We start from the raw sequence: 19097 nt of genomic DNA on the forward strand, positions 1-19097 counted from the left end.
AGGTGGTTGCGGTTTCAGTAAAAGGACCTTAGCTACCACGCAGGTGTTGTGTATGAAAAGAGCATTCAGATGTAAATGCTAACTAATGGTAGTGGCAGCATCGTCTGTCTAGTGAGAGTGGAATCAATTCAAAACTTTTGGCTAGGTGTCCATAAATTTACTGCTTGAACGTCATCCATTTACTTCAATGATGGAGCGTCCTTAACCCTATGGGTTAGAGAATTCAAAAGATACACAAAAAATTCTTCTCAACTCAGTCCTAAATGATCGACTCCATATTTTGAGACTGTGGCCACCAAGTTCTAGATTCCCAAGCTAGGCGAAATAACCTCCCAGTGTCTACCTCGTTGCTTCAGAATTTGATTTGATTTATTGACACATGTATTAGTATACAGTGAAAAGTATTGTTTTTTTGCGTGCCATACAGACAAAGCATACCGTAAATAGAGATGGAAAGGAGAGGGTACAGAATGTAGTGTTAGAGTCATTGCTAGGGTGTAGAGAAAGATCAACTTAGAATTAGAGTAGAGTTTTAAAAGTATAGAACGGGAGTAAAAGATAGAATTAGAGGGTATGCTGGGCACAGCTCTTAAGAAGTCGCCACGCTCCGGCGCCATCTTGAATCTGAGATCGCCTCTCATTCTTCTGAACTCCAGAGAGTATAGGCTCAATTTACTCAGCCTCTCATCTCAACCAATCAAATCTTCACTTCTACTGCCCCCAATGCAGGTATTTGCTTCATTAATATGGAGTCAAAAACTACACACAGTATACCAGGTGTGGTCTCACCAAAGCCCTGTGCAGTTGTAGCAAGACTTCCTCATTCTTGTCCTCCAAACCCCTTCCAATAAAGGCCAACATACCATGTGATTTCTTAATTGCTTATTCTACCTGTAAGCTAACTTTCGAGCTTCTTGCACAAGCTCACCCAAGCTTCTCTGATCAACTTTCAGAAGAAGCTTTGCACCTTTTGAAAAAATACTTAGCTTTTCTGTTCTTACTACAAAAGTGAATAACCTCATACTTCATCTACCAACTTATTGCCCATTCACTAACTCTATCTCTTTTCAGTGTCTTTGGGTCCCCTTAGCTAACATTCCCACCTAACTAGGAATCATCAGCAAACGTACATACATTATCCTCTGTCTCTTCATCCAAGTCATTAATATGTATTGGAAAATGAACGTCATAAACATGCGTAGCGTGTTCCTAAGATAATTTTTTTCATGATTTATTCCGTATGTCGCCCTTCCCCTGAGAGAAAAGAAAAATCAGCGTTAACCTACCATTGCCAAGTTCCCATGACATGTTATATTGTCTCGATGCACAGTACTGCAGAAGCTTCTGAGCATTTGCACTGTCCCATGCATGGTTTTTCCTCAATAAAGCATTGAGACCAAAGATTAAATGGAATCCAGAGCAGTTTGCAAAACTGTGCAAGATGTCCACGGATCTTTCTACAAGTTAAAAGAAAAGGTCAATTCTAGATCACATTAGATCTTCACTTACACAATAATGGTGCATTCTTCAGCATTGCAATAAGTTCTACTCAGAGCACATGTTCAATCACACACTGGGACTTAGAAAGGTTCTATTCAATCTCTGGAAAATTAAGACACCCAACACCAAAACTAAAATAGTGAGGCAAACGTGTTTTTATACAATGTTATTATCACTTTAATTTTATTTATTAGTGTCACAAGTAGGCTTACATTAACACCACAATGAAGTTACTGTGAAAATCCCCTAGTCGCCACACTCTGGCGCCTGTTCGGGTACACTGAGGGAGAATTTTGCATGGCCAATGCACCTAACCAGCACGTCTTTCGGATTGTGGGAGGAAACCGGAGCACCCGCAGACACGGGGAGAACCTGCAGACTCCACACAGACAGTGACCCAAGCCGGGAATTGAACCCGGGTCCCTGGCACCATGAGGCAGCAGTGCTAACCACTGTGCCACTGTGCCGCCCTTCTGCAACACTTTGCAGTTTTGGTGTGAGAACTGTAGAAAATCATTATATTACCTGAAATTGTAATGTTCTTAAAGTCCTCTTGGAATTTCTCTTTCAGGATGACAGGTGCTTGCAAGGCCAAAAGATATGTCAGAAACTCTTCTTCATGAAGAGGAATTGTATCTAGACAAACATCTACCGGGAGATAAAGCACAGAAATAGTCAGTCGCTTGAAAAGACTCTGCCCTAAAATGCACACTTCCCAATTTGCATTTCCACCTCCAGTTTCTCCTCCCCATTTGAAAAAAACCCTGAAATTCTGCAAGTTTTCACAAAGGTATCAGAAGCTGAGACCTGAATGGAAAACACCTAATGTGTATGCGCACCTTTATACTGGAACGAGCGATTCATTGGGTAATACATGTTAGTATTTTTATAATCAACTTTCTTTGCTAGTTTTCCAAAGTCGTTTAAATTTTTGTACCTCCAAGAAAATAGGTCAGGGAATGAGCATGTTAGATATTTATGAGGTTACAGCACGCACACCAATTTCCAAACTAAAAGGATGATGAAGCACTGTTAATAATAGTGCAGATGGATAATATATTTCAATTCGTGAGAATTTTATTTTTAAATGTATTTCATTGACTCATCGGCCCTTTGTAATTAACACCCCCACCCTCCAAAATGATAGGTTTGGGGTGAGGTTGACATATGAAAACCCAGGACCAACCCCCAACATGCCATACACATTCCCTCACCATTTATATTGTGATGGATAATGGGATGCCATTGTATTCTGACATGGAGACGTGGGAAGCTTGTTAACATATTTAAAATTGGGCTTCTCCATTGTAGATGGGAACCCAATGAAGGGGGAAGGATTCTTAAGTATGATCCAACACGAGGGTTGATCCAGTGTCACACAAGCTCTAATATATGCCCACACTTGGAGTAAAATATATTAATGTCAAATGTTTATGTATTAAGGCATGCATAAACTAATTACAATACCACACTGCATAATCTCAACCCTGCTTTTAACAGATGCATAACCAAGAGTTCTACTAAGAAAAAGTGTCAAAACGCAAAATACTGCGCGGATGCTGGAATCTGAAACAAAAACAGAAAAATGCTGGAAAATCTCAGTTTGACAGCATCTGTGGAGAGAGAATAGAGCCAACATTTTGAGTCTAGATGACCCTTCGTCAGAGGTGAGAGTCACGAAAGTGCGAATTTTCCAGCAATACTCAGCATAGTTCCTGCTTATGATGTATATTCAGTAGGATTGGAGTTTCTATTCAAACCACTTCCACTTACATAGCCTGAGCTGCTATTTTTGTGTTTGTAGTCACCTCTGCTGACTCTCTTCCCGCTCAGCTACAACGAAGGGTCATCTAGACTCGAAACGTTGGCTCTATTCTCTCTCCACAGATGCTGTCAGACCTGCTGAGATTTTTCAGCATTTTTCTGTTTTTTGTCAAAATACATTACTCAATCAAAAACAAGGCAATTTAAAATTGGAGATCACTGACTCAACCAGGTCCGATTCAAAAACAGTAGCAAAGGATAGGTTTCCTCAAAACTAGCATTTAGCAAATAAGAAATTTCAGAAAAGGAAAATATTCAAATCGACTTCATCCCAAAAATATCAATATTGATCCAGGAAAAACTTTGAAAGCCACGGTCAACAAAGCACTTCATTAATTCCCTCAGCCTTTCCTTTGTATTTCTCCCAAAAATCAAGGTCTAATACAGATAGGAAATATACAGTAAATAGCAGAACCCTTATGAGTATTGATAAGCAGAGGGATCTGGGTGTACAGGTACACAGGTCACTGAAAATGGCATGCAGGTGGAGAAGGTAGTCAAGAAGGCATACGGCATGCTTGCCTTCATCGGCCGGGGCACTGAATTTAAAAATTGGCAAGTCATGTTGCAGCTTTATAGAACATTAGTTTGACCGCACTTGGAATATAGTGTTCAATTCTGGTCGCCACACTACCAGAAGGACGTGGAGGCTTTGGAGAGGGTACAGAAAAGATTTACCATGATGTTGCCTGGTATGGAGGGCATTAGCTATGAGGAGAGGTTGGAGAAACTTGGTTTGTTCTCACTGGAGCGACGGAGGTTGAGGGGAGACCTGATAGAAGTCTACAAGATTATGACAGGCATGGACACAGTGGGAGTGTCAGAAGCTTTTTCCCAGGGTGGAAGAGTCAATTACTAGGGGGCATAGGTTTAAGGTGCGAGGGGCAAGGTTTAAAGGAGATGAACGAGGCAGATTTTTTACACAGAGAACGGTGGGTGCCTGGAACTCGTTACTGGGAGGGGTAGTGGAAGCGGATACGGTAGTGACCTTTAAGGGGCATCCGGGCAAGTACATGAATAGGATGGGAGTAGAGGGATATGGTCCCTGGAAGGGTAGGGGGTTTTAGTTAAGTCGGGCAGCATGGTCGGTGCAGGCTTGGAGGGCCGAAGGGCCTGTTCCTGTGCTGTAATTTTCTTTGTTCTTTATTCACACACCATCATGACCGTGCGTTTAGTTTTGAGATCAGGGTAGCGAAATTCTCTGCATAATCCTTTTTGTGTAAACTAACACATCAGAAATGTGATCAGACTCCTGAGCCAAGATCAACATTTACACGATACTTTCCCTCCTGTCTCTCCCTCTTGCCAGGATCAGGTTTTGGTTTTTACTCCCCCACCCCAGACAACACTGTTCCCTCCGTCCTGTCCGTAGCATATTAACGGGATGGGCGTGGATCAAATTAGACTTTTAAAAATATGCTCATCTGGGTGGAGATTGCACAGAAATGACAAGGGTTAAAAGTAACCCTATTGCGACAATGCAGACACAAACTGAATATTTCAAGAAAAGTATAGCTAGCTCAGACATTCCATGCAAATAACATAGAAGATTTATTATGTCTGAACAGTACAGCAATCAGAAACAGAAGGAAGCCACTGTTCATTTAGAAGAGGCACAAGTACTGAATGATTGGTCTCACTTGGCATCTCAGGCTCCAAAATAACCTTGGAGCTACTGGGAGAAGGGTAGAAATGTTGGAGAAACTGGTCGGCCATCTTAGAATTGAAAATGGATTGAACACCCAGGCCCTCACAACACAAGTAGTCTTAAAGGTCGCCATCTTCCGGCTTGCATCTGTATTTGTTTAAGGACACTTTCAGAAATGGAGTTTACCTTTGAGATGGAGAGATGGTAGAAGAACAGAGGCAGAGAGGATAAAAAAGAAATCATCATTCCTATAATTTAGCAATAAATTAACAAAATCTATTTAGTTGGGTTTGAATGCACCAGGGGTTGTTCTGCAGAATCTAGTCTGGTCTTGTGTCAAACCAAAGCCCAGTGTGTCCACATGAATCATAAATATCTTAACACAAGAACGTTTGGAAAGAGAAGCTGAAGGTTTATTGCAAAATTGTCATAAAATCAAAGATGATTGCATTTGGACTGCAGGTCCAGTGTATTTGATGAACATAGAACAGTATAGCACAGGAACAGGCCCTTCAGCCATGATGTTGTGCCGAACATGACCATAAGACATAGGAGCAGAATTAGGCCGCTCAGCCCATCGAGTCTGCTCCACCATTCAATCATGGCTGATATTTTTCTCATCCCCATTCTCCTGCCTTTTCCCCATAACCCCTGATCCCCTTATTAATCAAGAACCCATCTATCTCTGTCTTAAAGACACTCAATGACCTGGCCTCCACAGCCTTCTGCGGCAAAGAGTTCCACATGACGCCAAATTAAACGAATCCCTTCTGCCTACCTTCGGTCCACATCCCTCTATTCCTTGCATCTTCAAGTACTTATCTAAAAGCCCCTTAAACGCCCCTACACCTGCACCAGGCAGCGCGTTCCAGACACCTACCACTCTCTGTGTAAAAAACTTGCCCCTCATCTCCTTTGAACTTTCCCCCTCTCACCTTAAGTGCGTGCCTCCCTAGTATTAGACATTTCAACTCTGGGAAGAAGATTCTGACTATCAGCCCTATCTATGCCTCTCATAATTTTATAGACAGAAATCTATCAGGTCTCCCTTCAGCCTCCGCTGCTCCAGAGAAAACAACCCCAGCTTGTCCAGCCTCTCCTTAAAGCTCATACCCCCTAATCCAGGCAGCATCCTGGTATGAGGTAAATATGTTTTAAAAAATAACAGCGTCTTCAAAATTTTGTCTAATTTTTCACGCCAAATAAAAATAAGGTAAAGGGCCTTCACTGTGTGACTTTTCTAGCAATACTCAGCATAGTTCCTGCTTCTGATGTATATCCAGCAGGATTGGAGTTTCCATTCAAACCACTTGCACTTATATATCCTGAGCTGCTATTGTTTTTGAAGTCACCTCTGTTGACTCTCTTTCCTCTCAGCTCTGACGAAGGGTCATCGAGACTTGAAACGTTGGCTCTATTCTCTCTCCACAGATGCTGCCAGACTTGCTGAGATTTTCCAGCATTTTTCTGTTTTTGTGACAAAATACATTACTCAATCAAAAACAAGGAGAGAGTGAAGACAGAGGTTGAAGGGCCAATGAGCATAAAATCCCTACAGTGCAGAAGGAAGTCATTCGGCCCATCGAATCTGTACCGACCACAATCCCACCCAGGCCACACATTTACCCTGCTAATCACCCTGACATTAGGGTCAATTTAGCATGGCCAATCCACAGAACCCACACATCTTTGGAGTGTGGGAGGAAACCGGAGCACCTGGAGGCAACTCACAAAGACACAGGGAGAAAGTGCAAACTCCACACAGACAGTGACGGAGGCCGGAATTGAACCTGGGTCCCTGGTGCTAACACAGTGCTAACCACTGTGCCACCTAAGATACTTGCTCGCACTGCCTCCTTTTCCCATCCACCCTCATCTCCTGATCTCCGACCTTACAACTTATGGGGAACAGCAGATGTCTCACTGCTTGTAATGGATCACTCAGATGAGTCAGAATGTCTCATCTATAATCAGCATCTGAACCTCTCTCTACTTAATGTGGGGGCAGCAACGTCTGAACCCTCTCTAGTAAACCCACCCCTCATCAACTGGACCAAAATTGGAAATTCGCTATGGGGCTACAATTTACTAAGTGCTTTAAAGGTGACATGAAGAGTGACTGCATTTTATTGTGTCACTGGTGTATTAACATTATTGGAGCCTTAGCATGTTATTTTCCCTCAATTCCCAAAAATCCTTAGGTGGATTAGTTTAATATATATGCAAATCAAGATGGAGCCACCGCAGCTGTAATTAATGAAGAAATCTACAAGTCGATCTGGGACTCTAACCGAGCATCAGCCCTTATTCTGGCAGAGATTAATCTTTGGATGTACACCAGAGAGTCCATACCTTTGCTCGGAGCGTTGAAGGTCCTAATAGTCAAGAAACAAAAGGTGCGCCTCCTTGTGGTCAAAGGGATGCAGCCGGGTTTGCTAGGGCGTGAGTGGCTCAGCAAAATTCCACTGAAGTGGGGTGAGATCAAACACACGAGGGTGACTGAGGGTGTTGTCAAGGAGTTTCCGGACGTGTTCAAGGGCAAACTGGGCACATTGCGTGGCATCACTGTGAAGTTGTACTTAGATCCTCAGGCTATTCCTCCCTCTTTCAAACCCAGGGTAGTGCCCCATGCCATGAAAAGGAAAATGGAGGAGGAGTCCACAGAATCCCTACAGTACAGAAGGAGGCCATTTGGCCCAAAGAGTCTGCACCGACCACAATTCCACCCAGGCCCTACCCCCATAACCCCATGCATTTACCCTAGCTAGCCCCCCTGACGCTAAGAGGAAATTTAGCATGGCCAATCCACCTAACCTGCACATCTTTGGACTGTGGGAGGAAACCGGAGCACCCAGAGGAAACCCACGCAGACACGGGGAGAATGTGCAAACTCCACACAGACAGTGACCCAAGCCGGGAATCGAACCCGGGCCCCTGACGCTGTGAGACAGCAGTGCTGACCACTGTGCCACCCACGGAATGGCTACAAAGGTTTGGAATCATTAAGCCCATTCAATTTTCTCGTTGGGCGGCTCCAATTGTTGCTGTCCTTAAAAATGATGGTATGGTGCATGTATATGGTGACTGCAAGCTCACCATTAACCAGGTTTCCACGTTGGATACTTATCCATTACCTCGGGTGGAAGATTTGTTTCCCCCTCTTGCGGGAGGCAAGATGTTTGCAAAACTGGACATGAGCCAGGCGTATCAATAACTCTTGCTCGAGGAAGATTCGAAGCAGTATGTGACTTATCAACACGCATAAAAGGGTTGTTCCAAGTACAATTGTTTGGTTTTTTGCCATATCCTTCAGTCTGGCCATCTTTCAGAGATGCTGGACAGCATGTTGCAAGGCATTCCTCAGGCTGCATTCTATCTGGATGACATCTCAATTACAGAGAAGAACAAAGAACAAAGAACAGTACAGCACAGGAAACAGGCCCTTCGGCCCTCCAAGCCTGTGCCGCTCCTTGGTCCAACTAGACCAATTGTTTGTATCCCTCCATTCCCAGGCTGCTCATGTGACTATCCAGGTAAGTCTTAAACGATGTCAGCGTGCCTGCCTCCACCACCCTACTTGGCAGCGCATTCCAGGCCCCCACCACCCTCTGTGTAAAAAACGTCCCTCTGATGTCTGAGTTATACCTCGCCCCTCTCAGCTTGAGCCCGTGACCCCTCGTGATCGTCACCTCCGACCTGGGAAAAAGCTTCCCACTGTTCACCCTATCTATACCCTTCATAACCTTGTATACCTCTATTAGATCTCCCCTCATTCTCCGTCTTTCCAAGGAGAACAACCCCAGTCTACCCAATCTCTCCTCATAGCTAAGACCCTCCATACCAGGCAACATCCTGGTAAACCTTCTCTGCACTCTCTCCAATGCCTCCACGTCCTTCTGGTAGTGCGGCGACCAGAACTGGACGCAGTACTCCAAATGTGGCCTAACCAGCGTTCTATACAGCTGCATCATCAGACTCCAGCTTTTATACTCTATACCCCGTCCTATAAAGGCAAGCATACCATATGCCTTCTTCACCACCTTCTCCACCTGTGTTGCCACCTTCAAGGATTTGTGGACTTGCACACCTAGGTCCCTCTGTGTTTCTATACTCCTGATGACTCTGCCATTTATTGTATAACTCCTCCCTACATTATTTCTTCCAAAATGCATCACTTCGCATTTATCCGGATTGAACTCCATCTGCCACCTCTCCGCCCAATTTTCCAGCCTATCTATATCCTGCTGTATTGCCCGACAATGCTCTTCGCTATCCGCAATTCCAGCCATCTTCGTGTCATCCGCAAACTTGCTGATTACACCAGTTACACCTTCTTCCAAATCATTTATATATATCACAAATAGCAGAGGTCCCAGTACAGAGCCCTGCGGAACACCACTGGTCACAGACCTCCAGCCGGAAAAAGACCCTTCGACCACTACCCTCTGTCTCCTATGGCCAAGCCAGTTCTCCACCCATCTAGCCACTTCTCCTTGTATCCCATGAGCCTTAACCTTCTTAACCAACCTGCCATGTGGGACTTTGTCAAATGCCTTACTGAAATCCATATAGACGACATCCACGGCCCTTCCTTCATCAACCGTTTTTGTCACTTCCTCAAAAAACTCCACCAAATTTGTAAGGCACGACCTCCCTCTTACAAAACCATGCTGTCTGTCACTAATGAGATTGTTTCGTTCTAAATGCACATACATCCTGTCTCTAAGAATCCTCTCCAACAACTTCCCTACCACGGACGTCAAGCTCACCGGCCTATAATTTCCTGGGTTATCCCTGCTACCCTTCTTAAACAACGGGACCACATTCGCTATCCTCCAATCCTCAGGGACCTCACCCGTGTCCAAAGAAGCGACAAAGATTTCCGTCAGAGGCCCAGCAATTTCACCTCTCGTCTCCCTGAGCAGTCGAGGATAGATGCCATCAGGCCCTGGGGCTTTGTCAGTTTTAATGTTCCCTAAGACTGAGGAGGTACACTTCAACAATCTGGAACAAGTTCTTAAAAGGTTTTCAGAGGTGGGATTGCATCTGAAGAGGAGCAAGTGTATTTTCCAGGCACAAAGTGTCGAGAATCCAGGACACAGAATCACTGCACAAGACTTATCTTCTGTGGAAGGGAAAATTCGGTCCATTAAGGAAGCTCCAGAGCTCAGGAATGTGGGCGAGCTCAGGTCATTTTTGAGCTGAGGGAACTATTATGGAAAGTTTTTGCCAGATCTGTCCACAGTGTAGGCTCCACTGTACCTACTTCTGCACAAAGAAACCAAATGGAAGTGGGAGTCCACTAGGAGAAGGCTTTCAAGGATGTGAAAGCACTGCTGCAATTGGCTAATCTGCTAGTCCATTTTGATCCAGACAGGGAACTTATCCTGGCATGTGATGCCTTGCCCTATGGTGTGGGGGCGGTACTCTCTCATCTAATGGAGGGTGGATGCGAAAAACCCATCAGTTTTGCATCTAAGATGCGGACAAAGTCTGAAAAGGGACATTCACAGTGGGGCAAAGAGAGTCTAGCCATCGTTTTGTGGTGAAAAGGTTCTATCAGTCCCTCTATGGCTGTTCGTTCACCCTATGTACTGATCACAAGCCAGTGATGAACCTTTTCAGTGAGTTGAAATGTCTTCCTCCCATGGCCTCAGCAAGAATACAGTGCTGGGCGCTGACATTGTCAGCTTAACAGTACAATATCATGTACGGAGCAAGGAAAGACAATGCAAATGTGGATGCATTGAATCATCTCCCTTTACTGGATTTGCCATCCACAATTTTCTTACTCGCGAGACTTGCACATTCTCCAGTAAGTGTGAAGCAGAAGGAGGGACACGATTACCATGCCAAAGAGAGGCAGTTCAAACTAGATGATCAGGTTTACATTAGTCATAGGCTGGAATTTTACCAGCCGGCCCGCCCGAGGCTCGTAAGATCACGCCTGAAGTCAACGGAAAATGCCATTCTGCAAGCCTCACCCGCCCCAAAATCGGGGCGGGCATGCCGGTAAAATCAAGGCCATAGAGTCGTAGCACAATACAGCACAAAAGCAGGCATTTGGCCCAACCAGTCAATGCCGACCATGGTGCCCTCCCAGCTAGTCCCAATTGCCCACATTTATAGAGTCATAGAATAATACAGAAATTAGGTAGTAACCGGAGGTGGTTAACAGGAGTAATTTTAAATGAAAATGGTCCAGTATCTTGGGTCGTGAGGCTGCAATACGGAAGAGTTGTTCGTAGACATCAAGACCATATTCGTTTACATTATGACTCAGTCAGGAAAAGTTTCAGAGTCAGCAACAGGCAACATGTTGGAAGCTAAAGCTGCTGTAGGCATTCACCAGGAAGTGGTTCCTGTGTTTCCAGGATTGCCAGTTGACTCTGCTGGGGCAGTGGAAGAGGAATTTTCTCAATCTACCTCTTCACCTATGGTTCCAGATCAGCTGTTACAAGACTCACCAGCGGTACTGTGTAGGTCGCAACACAATCTCAAGGCTCCTGACAGACTTTTGTATTGCTAAGTCATTAATTTTGTTGTTCTTCTGTCCTGACAAGGATGGAAATTTACGGGGAGAAGTATTACAAAGTGTCATTTTAAGTACTGTGTTTTAATAAGCCTTTTCTCCTATGTAATTGTTTTACCGGCATCTGTTGAGGGTTCTGAGCATATGCAGGCTTGTCAGTCTGTGAAATGGTGGCCTGTAAGCAAGACCTGTTTTACTAGTGCTCCTATTTTCATAGTAAGAAGTCTCACAACACCAGGTTAAAGTCCAACAGGTTTATTTGGAATCACGAGCTTTTGGAGCGCTGCTTCTTCATCAGAAAGGATGAAGGACCTGATGAAGGAGCGGCACTCCAAAAGCTCATGATTCCAAATAAACCTGTTGGACTTTGACCTGGTGTTGTGAGACTTCTTACTGTGCCCACCCTAGTCCAACGCCGGCATCTCCACCTCATGGCCTGTTTTCATAGTTATCACTGTCCTGCTGAATTACTGTTGTTAAACCTTGTTATTTATTTATATAAAGAAGTTCCTTCTTTTAAATGACACATTTGACTTCCTCATTTGTGGTCCCAAGTTACCACATTAACATTAGGCTTGATTTTAACTCTGCGAAAGTAGATGCATTTTGGGCAGGTTAAAATCTCACTCATTAGTTGGAGGAAGGGGCTTTGTTAAACTCCAATTACAGGGAGAGTGTGAATATTGTCACAGCCTCACCCAGCTATCCATACATCAAATTAAACTCAGTAAGAAGTCTTACAACATCAGGTTAAAGTCCAACAGGTTTATTTGGAAATCATGAGCTTTTGGAGCGCTGCTCCTTCCTCAGGTGAGTGGAGAGGTGGGTTCACAAACATAGCATATATAGACAGAGACACAATTGCAAGATGAGTCTCTGTCGATATATGAGAGTTTGTGAACCCAACTCTCCACTCACCTGAAGAAGGGACAGTGCTCCGAAAGCTCGTGATACCAGATAAACCTGTCGGACTTCAACTTGGTGTTGTGAGACTTCTTGCTGTGCCCATCCCAGTCCAAAGCTGGCACCTCCACATCAAATTAAACTCAGCCCTGCTCCATAAGGTTGACATCAAGGATGCAAAAAGTCATAGACCTAGCAATGGAACAAAGCAGGAGAGATTACACTGACTCATCTATAGGTCTATGCTGGCACGCCCGAGCAACTGTAAAGAGGAAGTAACGCACAGCACCACAGTCAGGACGTCAGCTGCCAGAAACAGATAGTTCACTGAGGGTCAACATGTGACTTAAACAATGTGCCATCAGCAGCAGGAGAATGTCAGAAGTCACTGAACATTTCTTTTTGCCGCAGGCTCTTCCAGGCAACTGTGCAGGGAGGTGATGATGATGATTCAACACCAATTTGTTCAAGTCACACTCGCCTTGTTGTGACATACTGGTGAGAATATCAAAACCCAGTGTCAGCATGGAATAGCAGCAGTGTGCATTTTTAGAAAGATAATGACCATTAATAGGAAAGGCTATCCTCACTTGATCTGCAGCCACTGTCTGTGATTGTGTGATGTGCAATTTGCGTCCAGCACACTCGCTTCTTCTGCAATCCTTATTTCTAGGGTGAAGACGACTTGGATCGTTGACATGTTTGGTCTATGGTTTAGGACACCGGTACACTATCTCCAGGATGTAGAAGAAACAATTGCAAGACAATACACAGGAGAGACAGGACGATAATGCAGCAGACATCAGGCATGCTGAAGCAAGCATTTCAACTGTGTCCAGTTTTAAATTAGGCTGTTATCCTACTTAGTGGGCAGATCAGAGTGACTGCAATTTTAAACTTGTAATCATCAGTTACTCATTCTATTCAATCATGATTGGTAAGGGGGTGTGGGGGGGAAGGGAAAACTTGATTTATTTTTTGCTGTGGAGAGTCCAAAAAGCCATTTTCAATATTCATGCCTTAGAGGACTGGTAAAGTGTCGCTACAAGAAGCATACAGCGTGAGCATGTTAGGAATGATTTATCAGATCTTCCAATTAAGTCCTAATTTGATGTCAATCATTCAGTGGAAGTCACTTATATATAAAGTGGTCACAGGTGGCACTATTTTGTTGTTGGAGAATTGGATGTGAAGTTGCATCAAAGGAATAAAGGTATTTTATGAAGAAGCAGAACTCATGTCTCCTTTACTCCACAGCAACCAATAAGCTTAAAAAAGTGCAGCCTCCATCTCATGAAGTACCTTCGTATTTAGAATATCCTTTCTTTCAGCAATCCTTCTCCATAAATGTGTCACTTTGCATTGCTCTTCACTGACCTGCAGCGAGCTAACACCCATCTCTCTGCTTTGTGAACCTTGCATCCTCCTTCAGTTGCAATGTCCTCTAGTTAGGTCGTACCAGCTAATGTTAGTATTACTCAGTAACTCTTTCTTCAAGTATGAACAGAACTGCTAGTCAAGCAATTCTTTCTTTCAAAATTAAAATGATGATGAGGAAAGGCAATCTAAACGAAAAGGATACATTTACTCTACCAGTGGGCACAGGTTCAAGATGAGAGGGGGGTAAGTTTAGGGGAGACACGCGGGGAAAGGTTTTCGCACAGAGGGTGATGGAAGCAGGCACATTAGTAACATTCAAGGCATACTTTAATGGATACATGAACGCAAGGTGAACAAAGGGATAGAAACTACGCATCGACCCAGGTTTGGTGGGCCGAAGAGCTTGTTCCTGTGATGTATTGTTCATTATTTCTAAAGAGGCTGCAGGATCAGTGGCACCAAGGGTATATGTGAACAAATTGTTAAAGGTGTCAGGACTAGTTGAGAAAGCATTTAATAAGACATAGATACTGGCCTTTATAAATAGGCGCATAGAATACAAAAGCAAGGAAGTTATGATGAACCATTATAATGCGGGTTTCTCCTGAAATGAAGTAGTGTGTCCAATACTGAGCAGCACACTTAAGGACGGTTGTGAAGACATTGGTAAAGTTGCCATAGGCCAGGAATACTAGACACAGCTGTGGCGAGTGGAAATGGCATCTTCGCACACAGAGATCCATCATGGTTTGCGATGGAAAAGCATGGTGGAAAGTGGAAAAAACCCAAATTGCAAGAGAGGGATGACGAGGCGGGTGGGTGGGGAAAAAAATGGAAATCAACTTCTGCTTTCTGTATCTTAGTCAGTTTGAGACTGCGGCAGATTGGGAAAGGAATGAGCAAAAGCCCCTGCTGCTCCTTCACTGAGTTAAGTGGATTAAAGAACAAAAAAACCGGACATCATGTTACCTAAAAGGAGGCAGTCAGGCCGGTTAAGAACTGGGCACATAGCCAACCTAGACATTGGCGAGGTGCAGAAAAAATTCAGGAGAATAGTTTCAAGAAAGAGACACTTATAAGTGGGTAGATGAGTCCATGTTCATGGAACCATAGAACCCCTACAGTACAGAAGGAGGCCATTCAACCCATCAAGTCTGTATGGACTACAATCCCACCCAGGCCCTATTCCTGCGAGAAGGTTGAGAAGAGATTTGAAAATGGTGTTCATAATGATGAGGGGGCCTGGACAGAGCAGATAGTAAGAAATGTTCCCATTGGCAGAAAGATCGAGAACCAGAGGTCACCAGCTTAAGACGATTGGCAAAAATCAGAGGTGACTTTTTTTTAAAGCAGCGTGTGGGTAGGATCTGGAATACAGTGCGATGCCAAGGCAGATTCACTGGTAACTTTCACGAGCAAACCAGGAAAGCATCTGAAGAGAAAATATTTGCAGGGCTACAGGAACAAGCCAGGGTGTGGGATTAGCGGAGTAGCTCTTATAGAGATTTGGCATGGACATGATGGGCTGAATGGCCTTCTTCTGTGCTGTAGCCACACGCTGCTTTCCATACTGGCCTTAACTCAATAACTGCAACATGTTTTGATCCAGAGAGAACGTCATAGTATAAACTATTATGTTTTTGTTTATGACTAAGCCAGACTTTACCTTGAGTGTTTGGAGATTTCCAGTCATATTCTTGTGTGAAGAATAAAGGATCATTTGGTTCAAACAGAATAAAATCAGCTCCAGTTCCACCAAATCTCAGATATCCAGGTGACAGACCTCTTGCTAAAGTGATCAGTTTCTGAGATCTAGGTTAAAAAAAAAGGCAGGCATGCAAAATATTCACACAGCGATCTTCTCTTTGCAAATCACACAATGTCAGAGAAACAGCAATACATTAATGCCAAAGTTCCTAAGCCATTCTAATGTCCCACATTAACAAGGGCGGAATCTCCTTTCCCCAAGAACTCCTATGTAACTGAGGCAAGATTTTAATAGTTCATTTGTCTAAGAAGGGAAATGGTATTGTGGTGGTGTCCATATTCGAATGAAGGGCGCAGTCTAAACTGGGCAGTGCACGGATCCTTCAGTCACATCAATTATTGGCAAAATAATGACATTAGATATCAGGATTAATGAGGATTAACTGAATGATAATCAGATAAATAGAAAGGCATCAGCTTGCCTGAGTTACAGCTCATATTTCCCTCAGCCCTGTGCAGTCACTATAGAGCGACAGCAATTAAGTCTAAACCCCATTTCCCAGTTGCTCCCCAACCTCCATTTTGAGCTGGAACATGTAACTCAGGAGCTGCGTGTGCAAGAGAAATCATGATGTGGAGATGCCGGCGTCGGACTGGGGTGGGCACAGTAAGAAGTCTCACAACACCAGGTTAAAGTCCAACAGGTTTATTTGGAATCACAAGCTCTCAGAGCGCTGCCCCTTCATCAGGTGAGTGGAGATGAGGACGCTGTGGTCCAGGATGAAGCGGATGAGTTGTAGAATTGCGTCTGGAGATTGGCAGCTGTTGGTGTTGAGCACTGAGGCTCAGCAATGCCGTCGTCATGGTCTCCACTCACCTGATGAAGGAGCAGCGCTCCGAAAGCTCATAATTCCAAATAAACCTGTTGGACTTTAACCTGGTATTGTGAGACTTCTTACTGTGCCCTAGAGAAATGAGTTAATGGTGTTTTGCACTTTCAGAGTAATTGCATATTCAAAATTTCCAAAGCTAGAGGGGGGATGTAGATCAAAACTTGGGATTTATTTTTTTATGCCTAGGATCAATTTTTTTAGCATCTTGGGATATTTTCTATGTTAACGCGTGGTAAAACGTAGGAACAGGAGTAAGCCATTCAGCCCATTGAGCCTGTTCCGCCATTCAATGCAATCATGGCTGATCATCCACTTCAATTATTTTTCTACCCTCACTCTCTCTCCATTATTGGTATTTAGAAATCTCTGCTTTAAACATACTCGATGACTGAGCTTCCCCATCCCTGTGGGGCAGAGAATTCCAAAGATTCACAACAATCAAAGTAAAAATAATTATGCCCTTCTCGGTCCTAAGTGGCTTTCCCCTTATTTTAAGATCGTGTCCCCTGGTTCGAGTCTCCCCAACCAGGGGAAACATTTTACCCACATCCACCCTGTATATCCCTTCAGGTATTAGTCAAAGTTACGGTACTGTAAAGGAATTGCAAATCATTTGGAAGTTAATAAGTTGCTACCAAGGAATGAATGAAAATATTTCCATTTATATTGCACCCATCATATCCTCAGGGTGTTTTTAAGTGTTTCACATCCTATGGCATATTTCTATAGCCAAGATTGTGTTGCAGCCACCAATATGTGCACAGAAAGATCCCACAAACAACAATGAGTCAAATGAATTAAAAACCGTTTTGAGTGATGTTGGTTGAACAATAAATATTAGCCAGGACACCAGCGGAACTCCACTGATATTCTTTGGAAAATGCCAGGTGATTTTTCAGATGTTGAAATAACTCCTTCAAGGCCGGTGTCCCTTCACCAAACTTAGATTTATTTACACAGATAGCAACACTCAGACAGGTACTTCCTCGTACTGAGTATAAACCCAGAGTGCCAGTAACCCTGACACTCCACAGTATACGCACAGGCAAGGTTCCTTGACTGGTTACTGTCTTAATCAGGGAGCTCATATTCTAGGAGGTCCACATCGTGGGGCCTGGTTAAAGTCATTACAGATGTGCTCCCAGTTTCATCTGAAGGAAGGCACCTCTGACAATGCAGCACTTCATTAGTACTGGAGTACTGGATTGGGAGATGTGCAATAATATCCGGAGTCAGGGGATGGAATTTTACCGGCACGTCCGCCCGGGTTTTGTCTGATCCAGCCCGAGGTCAACGGAGAATGCTGTTCTCCGACCCTCGCCTGCCCCCGGAAACGGGGCGGGCGTGCCGGTAAAAGTCCGGCCAGGGACTCTGTTATTTATACAACATGGGTAAAGAGGAAATGAGATAGACTTTCTGTAATAAACTTGGGTAATTCCAGATAAGTGAACGTATATTTTCTGCGCATTAAGAGACTGACATCAGAGAAACAACCCCAGTTTAAAAATAGCTGTTTCAATTGAGTGCTTTACTTGGTCTTCAATGTTTTAATAATCATGTTTACCATATGAAAACAGAGTTGATATGTTGAATAAAGGTTTTTGTTGACATTATCAACTGCTGAACAATGCACTCACAGGGTCAAATTCAACATCACTGTGTTTCCCCAAGCAGCTGTTTTTAGTGGGACCTGAAAGGATTACGAGAAAATACTGGAACCCCATTGTGTCCAGAGCAAATTCTGACCAATATTGAGCAGAAGCCAGCTTGCCAATTCCCCACTCTTCGTGGCTCATTTTGGAAGTCCTGCTCACCCCCCTGGGATTGTACCCCACTGATCAATCTGTATAATAACCCCCCTGGGATTGTACCCCACTGGTTAGTCTGTACAATAACCCCCCCGGGATTGTATCCCACTGGTTAGTCTGTATAATAACCCCCCCCCCCCGGGATTGTACCCCACTGGTTAGTCTGTACAATAACCCCCCTGGGATTGTACCCCACTGGTTAGTCTGTACAATAACCCCCCCGGGATTGTATCCCACTGGTTAGTCTGTACAATAACCCCCCCTGGGATTGTACCCCACTGGTTGGTCTGTACAATAACCCCCCCGGGATTGTATCCCACTGGTTAGTCTGTACAATAACCTCCCTGCAATTGTACCCACTGGTCAGTCTGTACAATACCCGCACCCCCCCTTGATTGTACCTACTTGGGTCAGTTTATTTTGTACTCAGTACTGCACCTCCCCCACCCTGGATTGTACCCACTGGTCAGTGAATATAGTTTCCCCAGGATCACAGAATTGTGACCCCACAAACAACAGAGGGCCTTCCCTCATTAACCCCACCCACCGCCACCACATCATCTCTTCCTGCAGTGAGTACAAACACGGTAAGAACAGATACAAAAAAGGAAAAGCGAGATGAAAGGAAGAAAAAATAAGATTAAAAAAAAGAGAGATGAAAGTGATGGGGAGAAAAAGAGCACACACTGGGAGGCGCAGAGATGAATAGATGAACAAAGAGACAGATAGAAAGAATAAGAGTAATGCAACAAACACTATTACAATCCCCCAAGGGTTACTGTATGTTGTGGTTACAATTCTGGCAAAGTTAAGACTCTTTACCTGGGAGAAGAGAAGGCTGAGAGGAGATTTGGCAGAGGCATTCAAAATCGTGAGAGGTCTGGACAGAGTAGGTAGGGAAA

General features: G+C 44.1%; 1 protein-coding gene across 2 annotated transcripts in view; it reads right to left on the reverse strand.

Moving 5' to 3' along the window:
• Nucleotides 1–19097, reverse strand: part of hpse (heparanase) — a 46041-nt gene that overhangs the window by 25567 nt on the left and 1377 nt on the right. Inside the window, exons 2-4 of one of the 2 annotated variants that reach the window (XM_078209919.1) lie at nt 15454–15599; nt 2026–2148; nt 1287–1457 (exon numbers count right to left, since the gene is read on the reverse strand). In XM_078209919.1, the coding sequence (XP_078066045.1) occupies nt 1287–1457; nt 2026–2148; nt 15454–15599 (440 nt within the window). Of the gene's footprint in view, nt 1–1286; nt 1458–2025; nt 2149–15438; nt 15600–19097 lie in introns of both variants that reach the window. The other variant, XM_078209912.1, reaches the window with a different exon arrangement.

This window comes from Mustelus asterias, chromosome 1, assembly GCF_964213995.1.
Source record: "Mustelus asterias chromosome 1, sMusAst1.hap1.1, whole genome shotgun sequence".
NCBI lineage: Eukaryota > Metazoa > Chordata > Chondrichthyes > Carcharhiniformes > Triakidae > Mustelus > Mustelus asterias.